The sequence below is a fragment of the Papio anubis genome, chromosome 18, assembly GCF_008728515.1.
Source record: "Papio anubis isolate 15944 chromosome 18, Panubis1.0, whole genome shotgun sequence".
Classification (NCBI taxonomy): Eukaryota; Metazoa; Chordata; class Mammalia; order Primates; family Cercopithecidae; genus Papio; species Papio anubis.
This window is the reverse complement of record NC_044993.1, coordinates 40577087-40596961: the sequence shown is the minus strand read 5'-3', so window position 1 is coordinate 40596961 and position 19875 is coordinate 40577087. Positions and strand designations below refer to the sequence as shown.

The 19875-nt window shown below is 46.9% G+C and overlaps 1 protein-coding gene and 1 long non-coding RNA gene across 6 annotated transcripts in view; one reads left to right on the top strand and one right to left on the bottom strand.

Moving 5' to 3' along the window:
- Window positions 1-3009: 3009 nt before the first annotated feature.
- Window positions 3010-6855, bottom strand: CBLN1 (cerebellin 1 precursor). The gene is made up of 3 exons (XM_003916851.4): window positions 6237-6855; window positions 5958-6077; window positions 3010-4696 (listed from the first exon to the last, which is right to left on the bottom strand). Exons 1-3 carry the CDS (start codon window positions 6498-6500, stop codon window positions 4499-4501), a joined length of 582 nt encoding a protein of 193 aa, XP_003916900.1. The 5' UTR covers window positions 6501-6855; the 3' UTR covers window positions 3010-4498.
- Window positions 6856-7094: 239 nt separating this feature from the next.
- The window catches only part of LOC108583468, a 70705-nt gene continuing 57924 nt past the window's right edge, over window positions 7095-19875 (top strand). The window contains exons 1-4 of one of the 5 annotated variants that reach the window (XR_004179787.1): window positions 7095-7300; window positions 10508-10648; window positions 11966-12103; window positions 14860-14978. This is a non-coding gene — a long non-coding RNA (uncharacterized LOC108583468). Of the gene's footprint in view, window positions 7301-7507; window positions 10649-11965; window positions 12104-14859; window positions 18291-19875 lie in introns of those variants that run through there. The other 4 variants (XR_002519225.2, XR_002519220.2, XR_004179788.1 and 1 more) reach the window with 4 other exon arrangements.

Genomic DNA, 19875 nt, shown 5'->3' with positions numbered 1-19875 from the left:
CTGGAAGTAGCACTAGACGTCTTCTAGCCCATCTCTCGCATTTGTGAGTTGAAAAAAAGTAAGGCTGGGATTCGAGGAGTGTTCTAAGGTCTCATATGAAGCCAGAGGCCAAGTGCAGCGCACACGTCTGCAGTTCAGGGTCTTTCGCCTTCCACTGAGTCCGCCCCGCCCCAGGACCCAACCTGAAACCTGTGGGAGAGTCCCACGCCTTCCCTCCGCCCCGCACTATCCCCTACTACCACCCCATTAAGGCAACAATTAAGGAGCGGGGTGAGGCTCCCTCTCCATCTGGGTAATTATGTTCTCATTAAGAGCGGATGCGCCCGGTCTCTGAGCATTAGCGCTCCAGAGCAGCTTGAAAGGCGCGCTCCCAGCTCGGCTTACGGTGGAAGCTGCGGCCGGGGAGCAAGCGAGCTGGGGGGCCGGTGCGTGGCCCAGCGCAACCCAGCAGAGACCACAGTGATCACCCTCGGCTCCTCGCCTGCGCGGCTCCCGGGCCGCTTAGCGCCGTGTGGAGAACCCGGGCGGAGAAGGTCTGGGCTCGTTGGGTCCTAGAAGCCTCCCTGAGTTCCACTCACCGTACCTTTAAGCCTGGCTGGGTGCCAGAAACGCTGCGCAGAATAAGACACAGCCTCTGCCCTGGGAGAATTGGCGGGGTGCGGGAAGGGAGGAGGCAGGCTGGTAAGAGAGGCCACACTCCAAAGAGGGAGGCTGGAGAAGAAAGGCATGAAAGGCTTCCGGGAGGAGGTGACCAAGGTGACCTGGGCTGGGGAGGAGCCTTCGGGACCAGGGTAAGGCTGAATGAAGGGGTGGCTTTGGAACCCCTACAGGCTTTGTTCTGAAGGGGTTTATTTTAGATGAAAGCAAGAGGCGGGCCCCAGATCCAGAAGGGCCCAAAGGATTCTAAGCATGAAAGGATGCCACTGTGAGGTATGGGTTTCCGAATGGGTCCCCTCCCTAACCTCTGGCTGGGGGAAGGAAGGTAGTCTCTACCTAGTGCTCCTCCTCTTCCATCTCTCTCAGTCTTCAAGTCTCTGGTTCCCTTCTGGCTGAAGCCCAGCGCTCAGAAGATGGCTCCCCTGCCTCTAGCAGAAGTAACACTCACCTCACCTTTACCCCAGAAGTGAGGGAGGTGGCCCAACCACACCTGCCAGGACCCTAAGGACTCAAACCTCTAGGTCCCTGGGGAGAGCTATCCACAGCCCCACTCAGGCCACCGGTAGGCTCAGGCCTGGCAGTAAGGGCAGTTTGGGAGACATGGAGCCCCACATCTCCCCAGGCCCTCTGGGGTGGGGATGCCAGGTTAGCAGGCTAAGCTCTGTGTGGTCTCTCTCTGCCCCCATGGAACCCACACAGTAAGAGACAAGCTCAGCCCCAGATGTCTCCCTTCCCAACCAGCACAAAACAAGGCCTGGTTGGAAGGTGCGGAAGGGGTGTTGAACCTCGGGGAAGCAATGCCTGTATTGTGTGGATAGAACCTCCTCCCAGAGCAAGCAGCCTTTCAGCTGGACTTCTTGGGTCCTCAGCAGGATAGGACTTTGCAAACTGGAGGAGAGAAGGGGTGCTTCAACTTCAATCAGGAATAGCAAGTGTGGAGGCATAAAGACAACAATGGGAGGTGGAATCATCAGATGGCAAGGGAAGGGGTCAGCAGGTGGAGAAAGAAGAGGGAGGCTAGAGCCCAATTAAGAAGGTTCTCCAATGCTAGGTTCGGACATTGTGGGAGGCAGGAATCCTTTCCCAGGAAGGAGGTCTGCTGAGCTACAGCAGAATCAAAGGAAAACCAACCCCTCTTCTTCCAATTTGGGAACAATTTGCTCCCACTGTACTCACCTTCCAGGCTCCAGAGCTGGGGCTCAGAAGTGAGTCCCAGTTCTGGGAGACACAGGCTTCCCCTGGCCTGCACCCTAGCCCAAGGCCTAGTACTCAGGAGCTGCCACTTGGCAGCCAGGTAAGCACAGGCTGCAGCCAGGACTCACTCATCCAGGCAAAAGAATCTGCAGACTCCCAGTCTGGGAGCAGAGGAGGGCTGGATCCACAGAGCAGGAGGAACTCTGAGAGGTGTTTAGATTTCTCCCTGTCTTTATATAAATGGGCAACTTTAGTGCCTGAGAGCGGACTTGCCAAAGTCACTCCACTGGGACACAGCCTGGTGACCCCACAGAACAGGCAGCCACGGAAACCAGAACCCTGGTGGTTCTCGCCCTCAGAAAGAGAGTTGACCCACCCACCTGCAGCCCGGGGAGCGCCAAAGCGTTCAGGGGCAGCTTCCTCGAGCGGTGGCTCTCCAACCTTTGCGGCCCTAGAGCCTCGAGCTTACACTCACCCACTGACTATAGGGTCTCCACAAGCCCGAAGGGCTGGCCCTGCAATGGCAGAGCTGCTGGGTGGAGCTAGTTTCGCTGCCAAAGGCTCCAACTGTCTCCGACCTCTCCTTCCCAACCAGGAGACTTCGGAAAAAGCGCGTCTCTTTATTAAAAACAGTTTTTCTTTAAATCCCTTTAAGGTCCCTTATTTCTTCTCATTCCCACTTCCCTGGGGCCTGACAGGGTAGAAGGGAAACTGTTGGGCAGAAACAGAAAAGTATTCGGGTCCACTCCTCACTCGCGAGTCCCTATCTATCTCTGCCGGTCCCGGAGCCACTGGGTTGGAAGGGCTCCCGCTATAGCTGCTCCGCGGCTTACCGGATTGCATGCGGAGAAGAAACGGGCCTGGGTTTCAACAGAGGCCCGGTGCTCCGTGAATTTCTAACTCGAACCAGCCGCTGGGATAAATCCGAGAAACGTTGCTTATTGTGCTATTACTAACTCTCCCTTCTCCCCATGCCCCTAAAGGAAATAAAATTCATTACTGAATATTGGGCCAGGAAAAAGTTTCTTTGAAAGGAACCACAACTGCAGGGGACCACCCGGCTGCAGCTCCCAGCTCCTGGCCCTTCGCCCCAGGATGCCCACTCGCTCCGGCTCCCGACCTCCCCGCTGCCGAAGCAACTGGGTCAGCCTTCCAGACTTAAAACGAAGTCGTTTATTTCAATTTTGCTTTCACATTATGTTCCGATACAATTAAAACTCCTGGACGAACCTCTTGAATAAAGTCCTGTGAATGAGCGGAATCATAGGTCCTGGGCGCCCGAGTATGCGGCGGGTGGACTCCGGATTCAGAGGCGGTGTATAAAACATACGCTGCTTCGGGAACTGCAGGGCGGACGCGGTGGGAGACATCCGGGGACAGAAGGCGTGAGGAGTCTGCCGCCCCAGGTAGAGTGGTTTGGGTCCTCAAACTGGAACTATTCCTGATGCATTTGGAACGCAAAGAAAAAAAATCAAACTTCGCTCCCGGGTCGGCGGCCGCGCCTGGCCAAGGAAGATTTCGGCCACGTTTCTTACGTTTGCGTCAAAGCTGTAAACACAGGCGAATGCAGTGCTGGCCCCTGGCCTGGCACAGGAAGGAGCGCAAGGCTGGCTTTGCGAGGAAGCCCTCGCGCCCAGGCCTTTCTATGGTTGCGTTCCCCCAAGTCTCCTGCCCTTCAGAACCTCGCCCTTTGGCACCCCCGACCCCCAACCTCCCAGCTGGGGAAGATGAGGAGTTTAGAAAGCTGTTTCAGAAAAATAAAAGTCCCGCTTCGACTTTATTAGATTAAAGCAAAATTAAATCTTGGCTATTCACACGTATGTTACAGAGGAAGAGGAAGCGTCCTGAAGAAGCTCCTTGGCGTTTCGTTGAGCCGCAGAGCACGACGGCATTGACAAGCATCAGAACATCAAGCAGCCTTAGATTTCACGATCACTCCGAGTAGGACATAGAAATACGGAAACACAGCCAGTTTCCACTGGCAAGAGTTCTTCGTGTACAAATGATATATATTTATATTTTTTTAAACCAGTCACCACTAAGGTGAGTCCTTTCTCTGCTAACAAGCAGCCGAGGACACTAAGTATCTTCAGCTAATTAACTTGAGCAGTGTTTTAAGAAGAGCAACACTTGCCAAATTAAAACTACCTTCCCCATCCAAAACAAAACAAAACAAAACAACAACAACAACAAAACTTACCCCCTCTCCAAACTGAAAAAAAAGGTTGGGGGCGGGGAATATATTAGATTTCAGTAGGCAGAAGGATTCAGAGGGGGCTAGGGAGAAAGATTTGAGATTATGTAGTGAAATACAAAGTTTCTTTAAATAAATTGCAGGGAACATGAAGTTGGGGGATAAGAAACAATGACAAGGCCGTCTCTTTCTTGATTACTGCAACTGGAATGGGGGAGGCGAGTTTATTTTTGGAAACGGGAGTGCGCAGAGCTAAGCGAAATTTATGTCTCCTAATAAGGAAATGGACAAAGTTGCCCCACCGCTGGCGCGCACCTTTTTACCCAGATACAGTTAGAGAACATGTAGGAAGTTTCAAGTCGTGCTGCTCTCTCTCCCTCTTAATTTCAGCCTCTTTTTCACTCCCCTTTCTGCCTTCGCCCTCTCCCCGCCTCCCTTCAGGCTATGAGCCAGTCAGAGAGGAAACACGAGGAATCCGGAGAAGGTCGAGTACTTCCAGCCCCCCATCAAGTTTCCCCGCTCCAGCTTGAGGTATGCTCGGTCGCCTTTCTCCATTTGGATTAGGACTCCGTTGCTGGCGGCCTCCCGGGTCACGTCCTGGTCACCAGCGAAGGCTGAAATCACCGGCCACCCATTTAGCATGAGGCTCACCTGAGAAAGAGAAAGGCCCGCTTCAGAGGCGCAACCTAGGCAGGCACCGAAGCCGCGGTGGAGCGAACCTTCCCCCTGCTTGGCTAACAGCCTGTAAGACCTGGAAGCACGGAGAGGTGGTGGTGGCGGGGGGCGGGGACGAATGGTGGAAAACGGGCTTTGGAGCTTACTACTGAGGCTCCAGTGGGGCGAAAGACCACACATCTGGGTGACAGGAAGGGTCTGTCCCCAAAACGGGAGTTGCTCTTATTCCAGTTTCTCAAATGAGCGCGCCAAGGGAATCTCGACTGTGCTCTGTGATCCAATTTAATAAACCCATGAGGTGGCTCTAGCGCCCTGAGACCTTTGACCTCTCTCCCGTTTCCCCTCAGCCTCAAAAAACAAAGAACAAACAAAAAAGCCGCAGCAACTCAGGCTCCCTCCGGCGCTACCGGAAAAACAAAACCGAACAAACAAAAAGCCCCTAATCCCTCCTGGACCCAGTTGCCAAGACACAGTGGAGAAGCCACTGTGATTTCTGATTAGAAATCTCGCACCGAGCGGCACAATGTATTTTCTCCCCAAACCACGGGCTCAATTCCAGCCCCCATCCAGCCGTGCCCGCCACCGCCTGGTTTTGCCCTTGTGGTGGCACCGTCAGCCAAGGGCCTCGCGCCCTCTCCCCAGCTGTGCGTCCCGCCTCTCTCGGCGCCCAAAGGAAACCTGGACACCTCTGGGGACCCTAAGAGCCGGCGAGTGCTTGCTGGGACACGGCTGGAGCCGGGAAAGAGTAGCACTACGCCCCCTCCTTCCCTTCTCTCTCCACCCCTCACCCCCCGGGGCTAAATGCTGTTAGCTCAAAAACCCAGAGTCCGCACGGGGTGGGGATGGGGGCAAGTGGGAGAAAACGGGGGCCCTGTCCGTGGTGCTGAAGACAAGCATCCAAGTCCGGGAAGGCTCCCCAAGCGGCAGCTGTCTGGGGCGCTAACAACAGCAGTTACAAGGAAGTCCCTGCAATCCAGGGAACCCTTCGGAGGGGCCCGGAAGGTGGAAGCAGAAAATTCTGTCTCTGGAGGGATGGAGCTGGATCCCAAGAGCCAGAGACAGGGAAAGCAGAGGGCAGTTGAAGCCACAGAACTGAGAGGCCCCGCTATCTGTCCCTCCAAGCAGCCCGAAGTACATGCAGCCGCCACTTCTGCCTACCACCTCCGGACAGCCCGAGCACCCCTGCGGCCAGTAACCCCGCTACGGGGCCAGGGCCCGCCCCGAGGCGGCGGCTGACCTGTATGGTCTGTCTGTTGTAGACTTTTACCACGTGGAAGTTAAAACTGTAGATCCCTTTGCGCGGGGCGATGAAAGTGCTGCGTTCTGAATCAAAGTTGCTCCCAATGTTCACTAGTACCTATAACGAGACGGGAACGAAGGGGAGTGGGCAGCAATCGGTCCCGGACTGTCGTCCCCGCGCCTCCGCAGAGCCCTTGCAGAGGACCGGGCATCGGTCTTCCATCCACCCCTCCCTCACCAGCCCAATCTGCACGCCGCGGGAGGAAGGATCTCTCACCTGGTCGAAGTAGATGATCATGGTGCGATTACTCATCTCGGACGGCTCGTGGTTGGTGCTCCTGATGGCAGAGAAAGCCACCTTGGCGCTGCCGGAGCGCACAGAGATGCCCAGGGCTGTGCCCGTAGGGTCGGACGTGGGGTTGGAGTCGCACACCACCAGGCACTTGCCCTCCAGCACGATGGGCTCCGTCTCATTCTGCCCGCGGGCCGGGCCCGCCAGCCACGCAGCCCCCAGCAGCAGCAGCTCTACGGCGCCCAGCATCGCGCCTCCGGCGCCCACCCCGCCCCCCCCCCCCCCCGCTGCTCGCGCCAGCCGCCCCCCCCCCGTCCCAGTCCCTCTCCGAAGCCCCCTCCTCAGCTCCGTGCGCAGCTCCGCCGCCGCCGCTCTGGACACTACAGCTCTTCCTCGCACTCCGGGACGAGCGTCCCCTCCGCGCTGTGTTCCCGGAGCCCCGCCCGGGCCTCAGGGGTGCCGCGGCTGCCCAGCCGCACTTGGATGCATAGCCGCTGCTGTTCGGTCCCACTGCTGCTGCCGCCGCCTCCTGCCCGCACCCGCCGCTGCCGCCGCCGCCGCCGCTCTGAATTATTGATGCAGCCAGCGCTGCAGCCGGAGCGGGCGGAGAGCGCGCGCCGGGCACAAAGGCGCGGACCGCGGCCTAGACCCGCCCCCGGCGCCTCCCGGCCCGCCTCCCTCAGAGGCCCTGCCCCCGCCCCGGCCAAGGCCCCGCCCCCCAGCCAATCCTGACGCGCCGCGCTCCCCACCGAGCCAATGACGGCGCTGTCCGCGCGCGGCCACCTGACCCCGGGCGCCGTTGTTATTAGGCTCGGCAAGGCGGGCGGCGCGCGGCAGCAGGGTTGGGCTCTGGCCTGGAGTCGACGAAGGGAGCGCGGGCGCGCGCCCGCGTCCGCGCACCGAAGGTCCGCCGCGGCCGGTCACTTTCTCGCCTCCCGCCTCGATCCTGTTCCACCCCCCTCGGCCCTCACGCCCGCCCCCGCTGCTCGGCCCTCACGCCCGCCCCCGCTGCTCGGCCCTCACGCCCGCCCCCGCTGCTCGGCCCTCAGGTAGGAGGAGGCGCGCGCCGGGGTCGGGAGTGGAATCGCTAGAGGCCGCGAGTCGCCCGCCCGCCTGTGGGCGCGCCGGGTGGGAGGGGAGCGCCTCCCAGCGGGCGCGGGCGGGAGGGCAGCCGGCGCGCTGGGCGAGTCTAGCGCAGGGTCTCGGCGGCGGGGCTGCAGGGCGCGTGCGCGCGCGGCGGGGCAGGGCCTGCGCGGCTTGGAGTGGGCGCACGTGGTACCCGGGAGCTACTAGGCAAGCACTCGCGGCGCCGGGCGTCTCCGCGTCCCTCTGCTCCAGCAGGCGGCCGCGACGGTGGAGCTTGGCCTCTCGCTCTCTCCCGCCTCCCGCAGCGACTGCTCTGCTCTGCCAGGCGCGGAGGTCGGATCGAGAGGTCTTTCATTCATTTCTTAATTTGTTCACTTATTCAGGAGAGATCATTGAACCCGTACGGAGTACCGGGTACTGGGCCGGGCGCTGAGGACTCGGGGCTAAGCGAAAGCAGCTGAGGCCCGCCTTCGTGCCCCTTAAAATCCAGCGTGCGGGGCGGCAACGAGCACTGCTTTTCTGTTTTGCACTTAAAATTTGCATTTTGCATCTGTACTTTTTATTTACTGTGCACCCTTACGGCGTGCTTTATGCACCCGTGCCTGCACCTCCTAGCCTTGAGTGTAGAACACCAGATGGGCGATTTTTCGAGAATAATTTTTACCCTAAGTGGATTTTCGTGCCACGCATGGACTTGGAACTACACACACGTAGTCAAAAATGTGAAAGTCAAAATGCAGCTTTGCCAAGTGGCAGGGAGAAAGGAGAGCTGCGAAGATGGGGAGAGGAAGGGAGCGCTCCAGGCGTTACAGGCCGAGTGCGGGAGATTTAGCCCTGCAGGATGAACGCGGGCTGGTAGCCGGGCGGCGGGAGGGCGGGCGGACCTGTCCGTCAAGTACAAAGCAGAAACGCGGCTCCGGACCCCAGGCAGAGGCCGGCTGGAACATTTACCACCGGCTCCCGGCGCTCCGGTCCCCACTGGGCGACCTTGAACCTGGCGTGATCAGTGGAGTCAGCGCAGCCTCGGGAGCTGGAGAGACGCGGGGCGCCGGCGGAGTGCTCCTGCCTTGGGCCTCGGGGCTAGCCTCTGGTCCGGCCTGCCGGCCGCCCCCAGGGTACGCTCTCCCCCACGCGGGTACACCAGCTTTGGGATCGCCAGCAGCCATGTCTCTGCTTCTAGATCTCTTTTTTTTCTTTAAGACTTAGTTGATAGCTGTTTAAGGAATTATGTAGAGGAAGTCTCACCTCCGACCGCCGCCTCCGTTGAGCACGGCCGGGGTCACTGGGTGGGCCAGGAGGAAAGGAAGGGGCGAGGAGGAAGCAGCAATTTTACTTTAAATAAATATGACACAAAAATATTTTTTCAACTCAGATCTTTCTGAGACATCCCCAGAAAGCGTTGCCAGCTGTGATTACACCTAATGTGAGAGCATGAACTAATTTAAGAGGTGAGAGCTGAATAATGAGGCAGCATCCCGTGTAGCGGCCAAGACTGGCGGCTCTGGCAGCGTGCTGGAGGGGACCGGGAGGGGCACCCTTGTAGAACCAGCCCCTGGTGCCCCGGGGTCTTCTCAGTGCCCTAGCGCTGCGTTGTCGGTCACTCCACAGATATTTACTGGGTGCCTCCTGAATGCCGGGTTGCAATCAAGAGCAAGAGATGGGGCGAGTGAAAGAGCCTGTTTTCAGGAGCTCACGGAGCAGGGTTACGATTACTCAGAGGGAGGTGGTGGCCAGCCTCTCCCTCTTCTCTTCATGCTGAGGCTCTGGTGGGCAGTGCCCAAGTCTGAACTGCCATCTGTATGCCAGTGGTTACCCATCTTGTATTTCCAGTCTTAGCCTCTTTCTGGTCCAGACTTGTCATTCTAAGGGCCCTGTTTCACTGACTCACACTGTCTCCTCCCTCCCTGCCTTCCACACTCAGCCCTTCCTTTTTCCCTTTCCCACTGACAACAGCTGCACCCACCCAGAGCTGAAAACTCTCAAGAACCCCATGTCTAACCTAACTCCCTCTCTATGCCCTGTTGCTTGAGCCATTCTCATTAGGCTGATTGTTAGGAGTTCATTATCTCCTAATTTTTCATCCAGGAATTGAAGAATCACCTCCTGCCTCTCCCATATAGTGTTTATTCTTTCATTTGATGATATCTGTTAAGTGCCCTGAGATATGTAACCTCCACTTCCCTCCCATATAAGTGAGATTTCATATTGATTGCTCCCTTGGCTTTCCCCATCGCTTGTCCACATAGTATGTGTTCAAAATAATGAACATTAATTTAATGTTAATAGACATGTGCTTTTTTGAATTGTGAGGATTAAATGAAATCATGTGTCTAGGGAGGAAAATCCATTAGAAACCTCAAAAGCAGTCATGTTTATTTTTGCTATTGTCACATTGTTAGAGTCAGAATTCTTTTAGCTGCAAGTGACAAAACCGACTCAAACTGGCTTAAGGACTTTACTTGGTTGATGCAAAAAGCCTCGGGTTAGGTCCTGCCATTTAAGGTAGGGCTGGATCCCTCAATCCGGGTTACCAGGATCTGTTTTCTAGTTGTGGCTTCATTTTCAAACAAGTTGTTTCCATATGATAGCCTCCTAGAAGGTACTACCAGCTTAGTCCTAGCAAGAAAAAAGAGTACTTATTCTTCAATATTTGCAGCAGAAGTCCCAGGTCTGTCCTTATGAAGGCAGTTTGAGTCGCTTGCTCTTCTCTGAACGTGGAGAAGGGACTGTTTAGATAACTGAAGTTGGATTCAGGTGCATCCCCTGGAATGGGGTTTGGCATTAACTTCACGTGGTCTAGAATAAAGGGGTTCTCCAAAGGAAAATTAGGGTAGGAATGCTGAGCAAGCAGAACCAACAGATGTCTACTTTAGTCCTTCCCAAAGGGTGAGCTGCAATACATTGCACACCATCAGAATGGTGATGAAGACGGATACAGTAGCCAAGACAATAGATGTGCGTTTGTCATGGTCTTTTTCAGTCTTCAAGACCTCAGCTAAACATGAAGTCAACCACTCACTATGATGTTATTTGAGGTTTAGCTTTGAAGTGTAAATGTACCACAAATAGTAGAGCCAGATAAATATAAATAAATAATGTTAACAGTCGACTCTAAAAGATTTCTTTGGTAACATTCTGTTGGAATTGGTTTCTATCTTTTCATTTGTTAGGTTCCTGGAAAGTGAAAATTTCATTTCTTTGTGGATAGGCACCTAAAACATCTCATAATTCATCAATTAATGAAAAGCAAATGAAAATTTGAGAGAGATATTCTGAAGAATAAAAGGATCAAGTTGGGTCATTTCTAAAATGTAAGACTACAAGGTTTCACTTGCTAAGGCTATTGAGGGGTTGAATTATTGGTAAATTATTATAGAACCGCTTCTCTGAGGCTTTTAAAAGTGATGTGTTACAGAGCTTTAGGGAACTGCAAGTTTGCAGATAAAGAATTTGTACTGTTAACTGTTCTATACTTCACCTGCTGCTTTAAATGTGGCCTTATATTTTGAAGTCAAACATTTATTTTCTCTTATTTCGTTCTGAATTTCCTACTACAATGCATTTTGAGAAATGAATATAACAGCAGTCTTGATAGATGCCATATTCATGGCAACTCTGTCCACCCCCGACACCATACCCTGGAAAAAAAACCAACTCTCTATTGTTGGAATGAGACAACATTTTCAGGAAAAGGGAACCATTTTCTCACAGGATATAGAACAAATTCATCCTTTTATTAAATCAAAATGGATTCTCTAATGTTTATACGTATCATATAGGATTTCATCTCTTTCAGTCTTGGTTCAAAGGCCCAGACAGTACCATTCCCTAGTATTTAGTCCATTTGCTCATAAGGCAAAAGAGAAAAGCTACTTTGTTCTGAAGGGTGTTAGATTTAGGATTTCAAGGTTATTTCAGATTAATGCCTGGAACTAGACTATAAAATGCAGGAAAGATTCTAAGTTGTTCAAAGATGAAATATCTTAACTTTCACCAAAATCTCTGTCTTCTGGGTATATATGTATATTTTTTGCCTGTCCAGATTTATTTTAAATACAGTATTTTTGCTGTTTACATTTTTTAAAGTTACATTTCAAAATTGTTTGTAATTGGACACTTTCATAAAATGTAGGAAAATGCAGTTTTACTTTTTAATGAAGGACAGGTCTGTTGATAACATTTTGATTCTTAAAATTATTTTTATCTTATAAAAATGAAACAGTGCATTTAAAGTGTCTTCAGCTCTTATGTTAATACCAAATTATACATTTTCTTAGCCCATGTTCAGGAGAGACAATATATCTTCCAAATTAAGAGATGCTGGCACCATTTTTAAAACAAGGCCTTGAATCTGCTGTGGTATGTGCTGGTAGGAATTTTGTATGAAGCTGTTATTGAAGTAGATGACATTAAGGTCAAAGGGAAAAAAAAAACAGAAAATAATGTAATCCTACAGAGCTGCTCTTGAGAGAAAAACCACATAGGTAACATCAAACACTAGCTGGAATCTTTCCAAGAAGTAATTATCTGTGTGCTGTTTGCGGTGGTTGATTATGGGGACAAACCAAGGTTTAGCCAATTCAGCAAACATTTATGGAGTGCCTGCAATGTGCATGTCACTGTTTTAGGGCCTGTGCCTACTGTAAAGATGACCCACACATGATGTCTGCCTTGCCGGAGTTGGTGTTTAGCGATAATAAGAGATGCATACCTGAAAAGCCTATTTAAGACTCTTCCAGTTCTACAAAGAAGGCTTCTTGAAAGTGGTAGGTTTAATTATTCCTTGGATTTATTTACATTTATCCTATAATCAGAAGATATACAAAACAGACTCATGCATATATAAAATTAATAGATTAGAAAGCACTTAAATATGTCAGGTATTTATTTCAAATGTATTTGGCATTTATCAAAGAAACAGTAAGTGCTGTCATCCATGGGTGGCTGGATTAACATGTGGGACTACTTATCACCAATTTTGTTAGGGATCTTAGGGAAATTCCTGGATCTTATATTCACTGGCAATTGTATAAATACTTCCCACAGCTCAGAGACCTAACAGGATGGGGTCTTAGAGAAACATCTGTTGAGCCACAGACGTCTTTGTTACCAGAAGGAAAATGAAAGAAGGAATTTAAATACGGCTTGAAGAGAGGAAAATGCATGGGAAATGGGGCTGAGAGGGCAGCTATTTTTTAAAAAATTTATTAAATGGAAAAATCCCCAAATGTTATTTCCGGTAGATTTCTTAGAAATTAGGTCAGAGAAGCATGCTCAGTCTTCTCACCCTTATCAGGCCTCAGTGACAGGTATTTGAACAACTGAGCCCCTAATGTGCATGATCCCCCACCCCTGAGCCAGTCTCTGCCCTCCTCTTCCCTCCTGTTGCCCCTGGAAGCTGATCGCCACCAACTGGCCTCTGGGAGGATTTGGCCAATGGAAGGCACTGGCAGAGGGAGGAAAGTGAGGTTAGGATATTTCTTCCTGCTGTCTCCCTGCTTCCCTGCAGAGAGTGTGAAGAAATGACCCTGAAAAGTATCTGGCAGAGGATTCTTCTTTCAGGATGGTGCCTCCTGCTCAGCAGCCCATCCTCCTCCCTTAGGCTCAAGCTCTCACTACAGTATCACTCCTTCCTCCTCCATCTTTAGGGAGAGGTTTGCCAGTTGGTGGGTTCTAAGCATATCTCATTGATTCCCTCTGACCCTGCCAACACCTCTGTAGGTTGTCCCTTCATTAAAATCTCTCCATTTGAACTATCTGAGTTTAATTCCATTTCCTTCTGGCATCTCAGTGATACATGGTATCAGTATAAAATCTCACTTCACCTTCAGAACCAACAGATTTGAGACATTTTATCCTCTGTGGAACCATTAGTTATTTCATCATTTGTTGTATCAGAAAAAAAAAAAAAGGAATGCAAATCATTCTTACAAATTCAGATTTTCATATTACCAATGTTCCATATTTTAAACAAAACTGTTCATCGTAAGTTTTAAAAATTAACTACTGGAATAGTTAAAGAATCTGAATGTAATTATGTAGCTTTCATAATATTAAAGTAAAAATACTAAAAGAAGTATTTCTTTTTTTTTTTTTTTTTTTTTGAGACGGAGTCTCGCTCTGTCGCCCAGGCTGGAGTGCAGTGGCCGGATCTCAGCTCACTACAAGCTCCGCCTCCCAGGTTCCCGCCATTCTCCTGCCTCAGCTTCCCGAGTAGCTGGGACTACAGGCGCCCGCCACCTCGCCCGGCTAGTTTTTTGTATTTTTTAGTAAAGACAGGGTTTCACCGTGTTAGCCAGGATGGTCTTGATCTCCTGACCTCGTGATCCGCCCGTCTCGGCCTCCCAAAGTGCTGGGATTACGGGCTTGAGCCACCGCGCCCGGCCAAAGAAGTATTTCTTAAAGAAGCAAATGCTCGATCTCCAAGTAAATTTTATTCTCTGCTCTTCCAGTATAAGAATACGCTAATATCTTGAAAAATATATTATTTTGTGAACTCATGAAGCTATTTGAGTTTTTGTAAAATGAAAACCTTATGAAAATGTATTTTATTATTGGAAAGCTTGACCATTACTGCGATTTAATTTTTTAAGCTTGTAAACTTTATTTGTGCATATTTTCAGCAAAGAAGGATTTTATTGTTATTACATAAAATAGGCGATTTCTACATTTTAAAATCACAAATTGAAAGTAAGGCACAATAAAGTATATTTCAAGATATAGGTACTCAGGAGGCATCCTTTTAGTCATCTGTTCAATGTAGCCATCTATTTTATACCTACTGTCTACTATTGTTTGAGGTCCTTGCCAAAGTATTACATGCTAGTTAGGAAACATAAGACAATTAGAAAGTAATATTTGACGAGTAAGCTATCTATAAATGGCAATGAAGGGTAGAATAAATTCAATGAAAATATTTATTTAATCCTAGTGTTTATAGGTCTGGAAGAATAGGCTGAGTAAATTAGTGTTTCTCTGGCTGTTGTGGTAACACATTGCATGCTGTAACAGTTTTAAGTAATTACAGTTGCATTAAAATTTATCTATGGCTTTGTCATTATATTCTAAAATGTCATGAGTACTTTTTTCTGACCTCAATTACTATGAAATTGGTTTCCCATATTTAATTAACCAAGAATATCAAGATGATAGGGTGTTACTAAGGTGAGACATCTGTAGCCTTTTCAATAAAGACCAGAATTTTGGAGTGCCTTGAACCCTAATCATTGATCCTTAATTCTTATTAAGTCAACTGCCCACCTTTTAAAGACTGAGGCCCAGGAAGAGTAAGTTTCTCTGAGACAATGTGTACAGTACAGTGGTTCTTGGGTATTGGCTCTAAGACCAGATACAAAGAAAGGCTAAAGTTCCATTTCATGACTCATGAGGTGAGGGCCCTTTGTTAAGCTGTATAACCTCTGTGCATAGTTTCCTCATCAGCAAAGTCAGAAAAAGTATGTACCTAAAGGACTGATTGTAAGGCTGGGATGAGAGAATCCATGTGATCAGCCCTCACCAACAGGTGCTGCCCGGTTCATGAGTGCTGCTGCTGTCCTGCCCAAGTACCCAGCTTGCAAGAGTGCCGGAATTAGAGTCCCAGGGGTGTTCTCCACGGCCACATGCTTGATCCAGGTCTATCAGGTGAGTTGGCTCTTTGCTAGTGGTTTTTCTTCTCTTGCTGTACAAGAGTCCAGACAGTAATGTCTTTCTTTCATTTTTATAGATATATTCCATTGAAAGTCCTCATTCTCAAATTTAAAACAAAGACTCTTTGTGTACCTCAATAGCAATGTACACACAGTTGGCTTCACAAACATACTGTACGTTTCTTTTTTTCTCTATTTATTCAACAAATGTATATTGACTACCTACCATGTGACAGGTGTTGTTTGTTGGCAGAACCAGGCATCATCAGCAAACAAAACTGACAAATCTTCCTGCCCTCTGTGGAAGGCATCTGAGGAAGAGACTGGATTTTGTAGCAACATGTTATTCTCATTATAAACTTTATTATTGGAATACTAAAGCCAAATCATCCCCCATCTCCTTGATCAGGGTACCCACCTAATCCAGGCAGCTACACAATTGTGAGAGTCCTTGTTTTTTTCTGCTGAAACATCCTTAAAAGGATACCTCACAATCCAAGATTTGGCTTTTCTTAAATATGATTTTTAATTTTTTTCATTTCTATCTAGAGATTTAATTGAAAATGGAAAATCATCAATTTTCCAATTAAATATCTGCTCCAATCAACATTATACCTTTTAGGTTGTCATTGTCATGTTTAAGTTTAAGCAACTTTAAGGATTTTGAATCTGGCTGCCTGTAAATTAAAGGTGAAAGTAATTGTGTTGCATTGGTACATTTTGTCAATTGAGACTGGTTTGCTTGTTCTTAGTGTACGAAAAGTTTATTTTTCTAATGTAGATTAATAAAGGAGATAAAGAAAAACAAAATTAATGATTTATGTGGATGAGAAAATAATCATTTCCTTAAGGATTAAATAAAATTCATACCTTTTGTTTCTTTTGAAAAGTTTTTAAAATAAATTTTAATGTGTCCTTTAAATATTCCTTTAAAAATATATCCTATTTTAAAATATACTCTCTCAGAGAAGGAATTGATATTGATACCTGTGTTTGAAATAAAAAATAGCATGCATAAGGACTGTTTTTCTAGTTGGTTGAAGCTTTTTCTCTCTCTCCTTTACATCAGTGAACCAACATCTTGCTCTTCAGACCCTACAGCACACTCTTGGGCTCATGAAGTGTATGATACATCCTCCTTGGAGGATCGGCCATGTCCTCGCTGTCATGACCACATGAATTCTTCTGTATGTCTTTTCTCACAGCTGAGTACTCCTTTCCTGACCCCCTTGTGGAGTGGGGAAAGGAGGCTCTGACATTATGCTTGTGCAAACATAATCTAGAGTTTTCTGAGTCTCCTGCATCTTCATAAATGATTTTTTGTTTTATGCTGGGACAGTAGTTCTTTAAATAGAATATTCTCCCATGGAAATCGCCCACAATGCTGAGAGTAGACCTTGCAAAAGGTAAGTCTAGAATATAGGGTGCCTCCTCAGCATTGCCCAGAAGCTGAAGTTAGGACTCTCTGGAATACCAAAAACAAATTTATAGCAGTTCATGAGTGTAAGGAATGATGAACACCACGTGCACCATCATCCATAGATGAAACAAAGAGCCACCACGCAAGTACAGACACAAAGCCCTGAAGAGGAAGCCATTGACGGGGCTCTCATTTATTCTGTAGAAACCCACTTGCCGGTTTTTGAACCAGTTTTCTTTGGAGCATATGTCTCACTGTGCAACCAAAGTGGTGTTTATATCCTAGTCACTTGGCAAAAATTCTGTCATTGCTTCAGGGAGATCCATTTTAGGCCTGAAGCGTGGAGCTGGTAATAGATGGGATTTGGTACTTCCGAAGAAAAGACCCTATTGCAAATTTAGAGAGTTAATTTTTTCTTTTGTTCACCATAATATTGTTGTTAGATGGAACTACCTTTTTTGACTAGAAGTTAAATATAGAGGCCTAAATCAGTTTGGTAACTCCCACTCATTCTAAATGAGAACATGTTTGTTTCTCTCCAATGAGATGGGAAATATTTGAGGCTCTTCATGGTATCTCTATCACCCACTGCATTTTTTCATTTGATGTGTATTTCCCCATATATTTGAGATCATTTTCAAATAATTGCCCTATAGAAATCTACTTGATATTTAATGTAAAAAAAAGCAAGATGCAAAATTATCATAGGATGCATTTACAGAAATTACAAAATTTCTGTAAACTATTTATGGAGGAAAACTTGCAGAGTATATGTCAACACATTGCTTTATTATTGTCCTTGGTTATGAGTTTGGTTTTCTGAAACCTGCTTTGTAGTTTTGGTGTTTTCTCATCATTGGTACAATCGAGGCATTTTTCCCTCTTCTTCAATCTTGCAAATCACACGTGAGGATGCTCATAGAAGTGCCTCTCAGATAGGCTGTTGTTTTGCTTACACCAATAAATCATTTATAATTAGAAGTAGAAAACTTTTCTTCCTTGTGCAAATACATCCCTTTCAAAAGCAGTTCTCTTTTTTGTGAATGATGTCTAGGGTCTAAGAAACTAGGGTAACCTTTATTATATGCATTGCTCTAATCAAAGCATTGTTTTGTATAGTGAACTCAAGGTTACATGTTTAAGAAAAGCATCGGGTTAATTCCATCAGGAAAATTGTCTTATTCATAAACCTTTAGCCGTTGGAAAAACACCATTAGGAGGCCACGCAGATGTGTATAACTGTATAGAATTTGACAACCAGCAAAACACAACAATAGCCTACGTTTGCAGAGTGCTGTCTGTTTAAAAACCAACATATCTTTCACCAGCAAATACATATTCAACTCAACACGAGACTTTCATGTGGTTATTAATATCAAATTTTTGAATGTCTAAATTTTGGAGTGTAGTCTAGCAGAGGTAAACTGATTTGCCTAAGGTCCTTCAATTGACAGAGGTAGAATTATTTTCTGTCTCCTGGCTCTGAAAACCTGTCGAGATCCTCTTGCAACACTGTCCTTCAAAAACACACTTCTGCTGACTCCAATGCTGGTGATGTCATGCTTTAGCTAGTAGTTATCTGTGACTTAACTTTAAATATGGAATCTTTTTTTCCTATTAAGCAATGAGGTTTAGTTTGAAAATTCTTAGAGATGATAAACCCCTCTCCTTTTTTCCTTCCTTCTCCTCTTTTGTCCTGAACAATGTTCCATATATGTTACTGCCAGAAACAGATTCTTGACATTCCTGTTATGCTTTTCCTACCTTGTAATCATTCCTACAGCTGTTAGCATTGCCAACAATTATATTTCCACTTTTAAAAAATTGTTACAAAGATGCAGAGAGAAAAGATGAAAGCCAAGGAATAAACTACAAGCAATTACAGGATATTTTTGTGATGTGACATTTTGGGAACTCAGGGGTAATGCATCACTGATACTGCACTACTTTTTAATATCTAGATTTTAATCTTTTGTATGAAGATAAAAATTCACATGCCTTAAACCTGACCACAACATAATAGGGCATTTATTTTTCTAATTTTCATACCATCCTTATGCCTTAACTATAAGAAGAATGCTTATGTTGTACCAGGTTATATGATGGTGCCAAGAAGTAGATGTGTACAATTTACTAATACATCCTTTTGGAAAATGCATATTAATAACATATTAAGGAGTAAATTGACATTGTGCAAAGTGAGCCTGTGAGTTTAAATGTATGGATTGTACACCTTGCTCTTCTCAATTGCAGATTTAACAGGATTTGATGACCTAATGAGTTTATTTCTGAATGATTTATATTTCTTTGTCAGTTTAATGATTTAGTATTTTAAATATTCCTAAATCACATTTTATTGAGATATGCTATTACTGTTTCTTTCCCATCACTTAACAAAGTTAAGTCACTCCTCTCCCACCCCGCTTTTGTACCTACCAATGTTTTTTGACAGTTACAGGCTGATTGGCTTGACGTGTCTTAGGATACCCACCCAAAGAGAGCTTCATTTTATAAATACCAAGCTCATTTTCCTAAATATTTTCAAAAAGATGGAATTTATCCTCATATGGTGTATTCAGATTAATAATTTCAGAAAGGGTCATGTGACCATGGTATTACATAGCTGTGGAAGTCCCTCCAAGATCTTGTTTTGGGATAGAAGGACTCAGACATCCCAACTTTTAAATTAATGAACTTAATTCTAAAACTTTGTAACAGTGTTAATTTGAGATGTATGTTTTGCCTAAGATGTGTTTTGCTTTGCAAAATGCATCTCCTTCATTTTCATATTATGTTGGAAGCTTAGCGGGAAAGAACGTGCCTCAGAGGGAAACCATAGGTAAGCATACTTTAACAAAAGTTAGTGTCATCATGATTTTGTCTTTGCCTGTGGTTTTTTAAGTGTATAATGTTTAATGCTGATTTGGCTATCAAATTACATTTTCTTTTGTTAAAAAATTCTGTAAATTAGAAATGTACTGAATCATTTATTTAGCAGACCGAAGGTGGGTAACGATGGCTAAAAGGTTTAAGCTACAGTAATTTGAAAACGAAAATACATAAAATAATGTCCTTTCTCTTCTACTCAATGTTTCTTCACCAAATGAAGTCCAGCCTGCTCTGAATTTGTTGCCAGCAGGACCAATGTTCCAGTGAATCATGGTTTAATATACCTTGAAAATGGCACATCTGTTCTGCGATAGCATACCAATTTTAGCCTCTTTATAAAATACGAAGAGTTTGTCAACCAGAATAATCTAGAACCTGGCAATTCAAATACCATTCAAAGCAAATGTTTTATCTAATAACTAGAACTAAATGTTAGGCCTCATGACAGTTCAACATTTACTAAACAAGTTTAATAACAGGGTAAGCCCTCAGTATCCAGAGCAGAGATAAGCACACCATATTTACATATACAAATTCTGCCTTTAGCCATCTGAAGGGGCCCCGAACTATTTCAGCCAGCAAA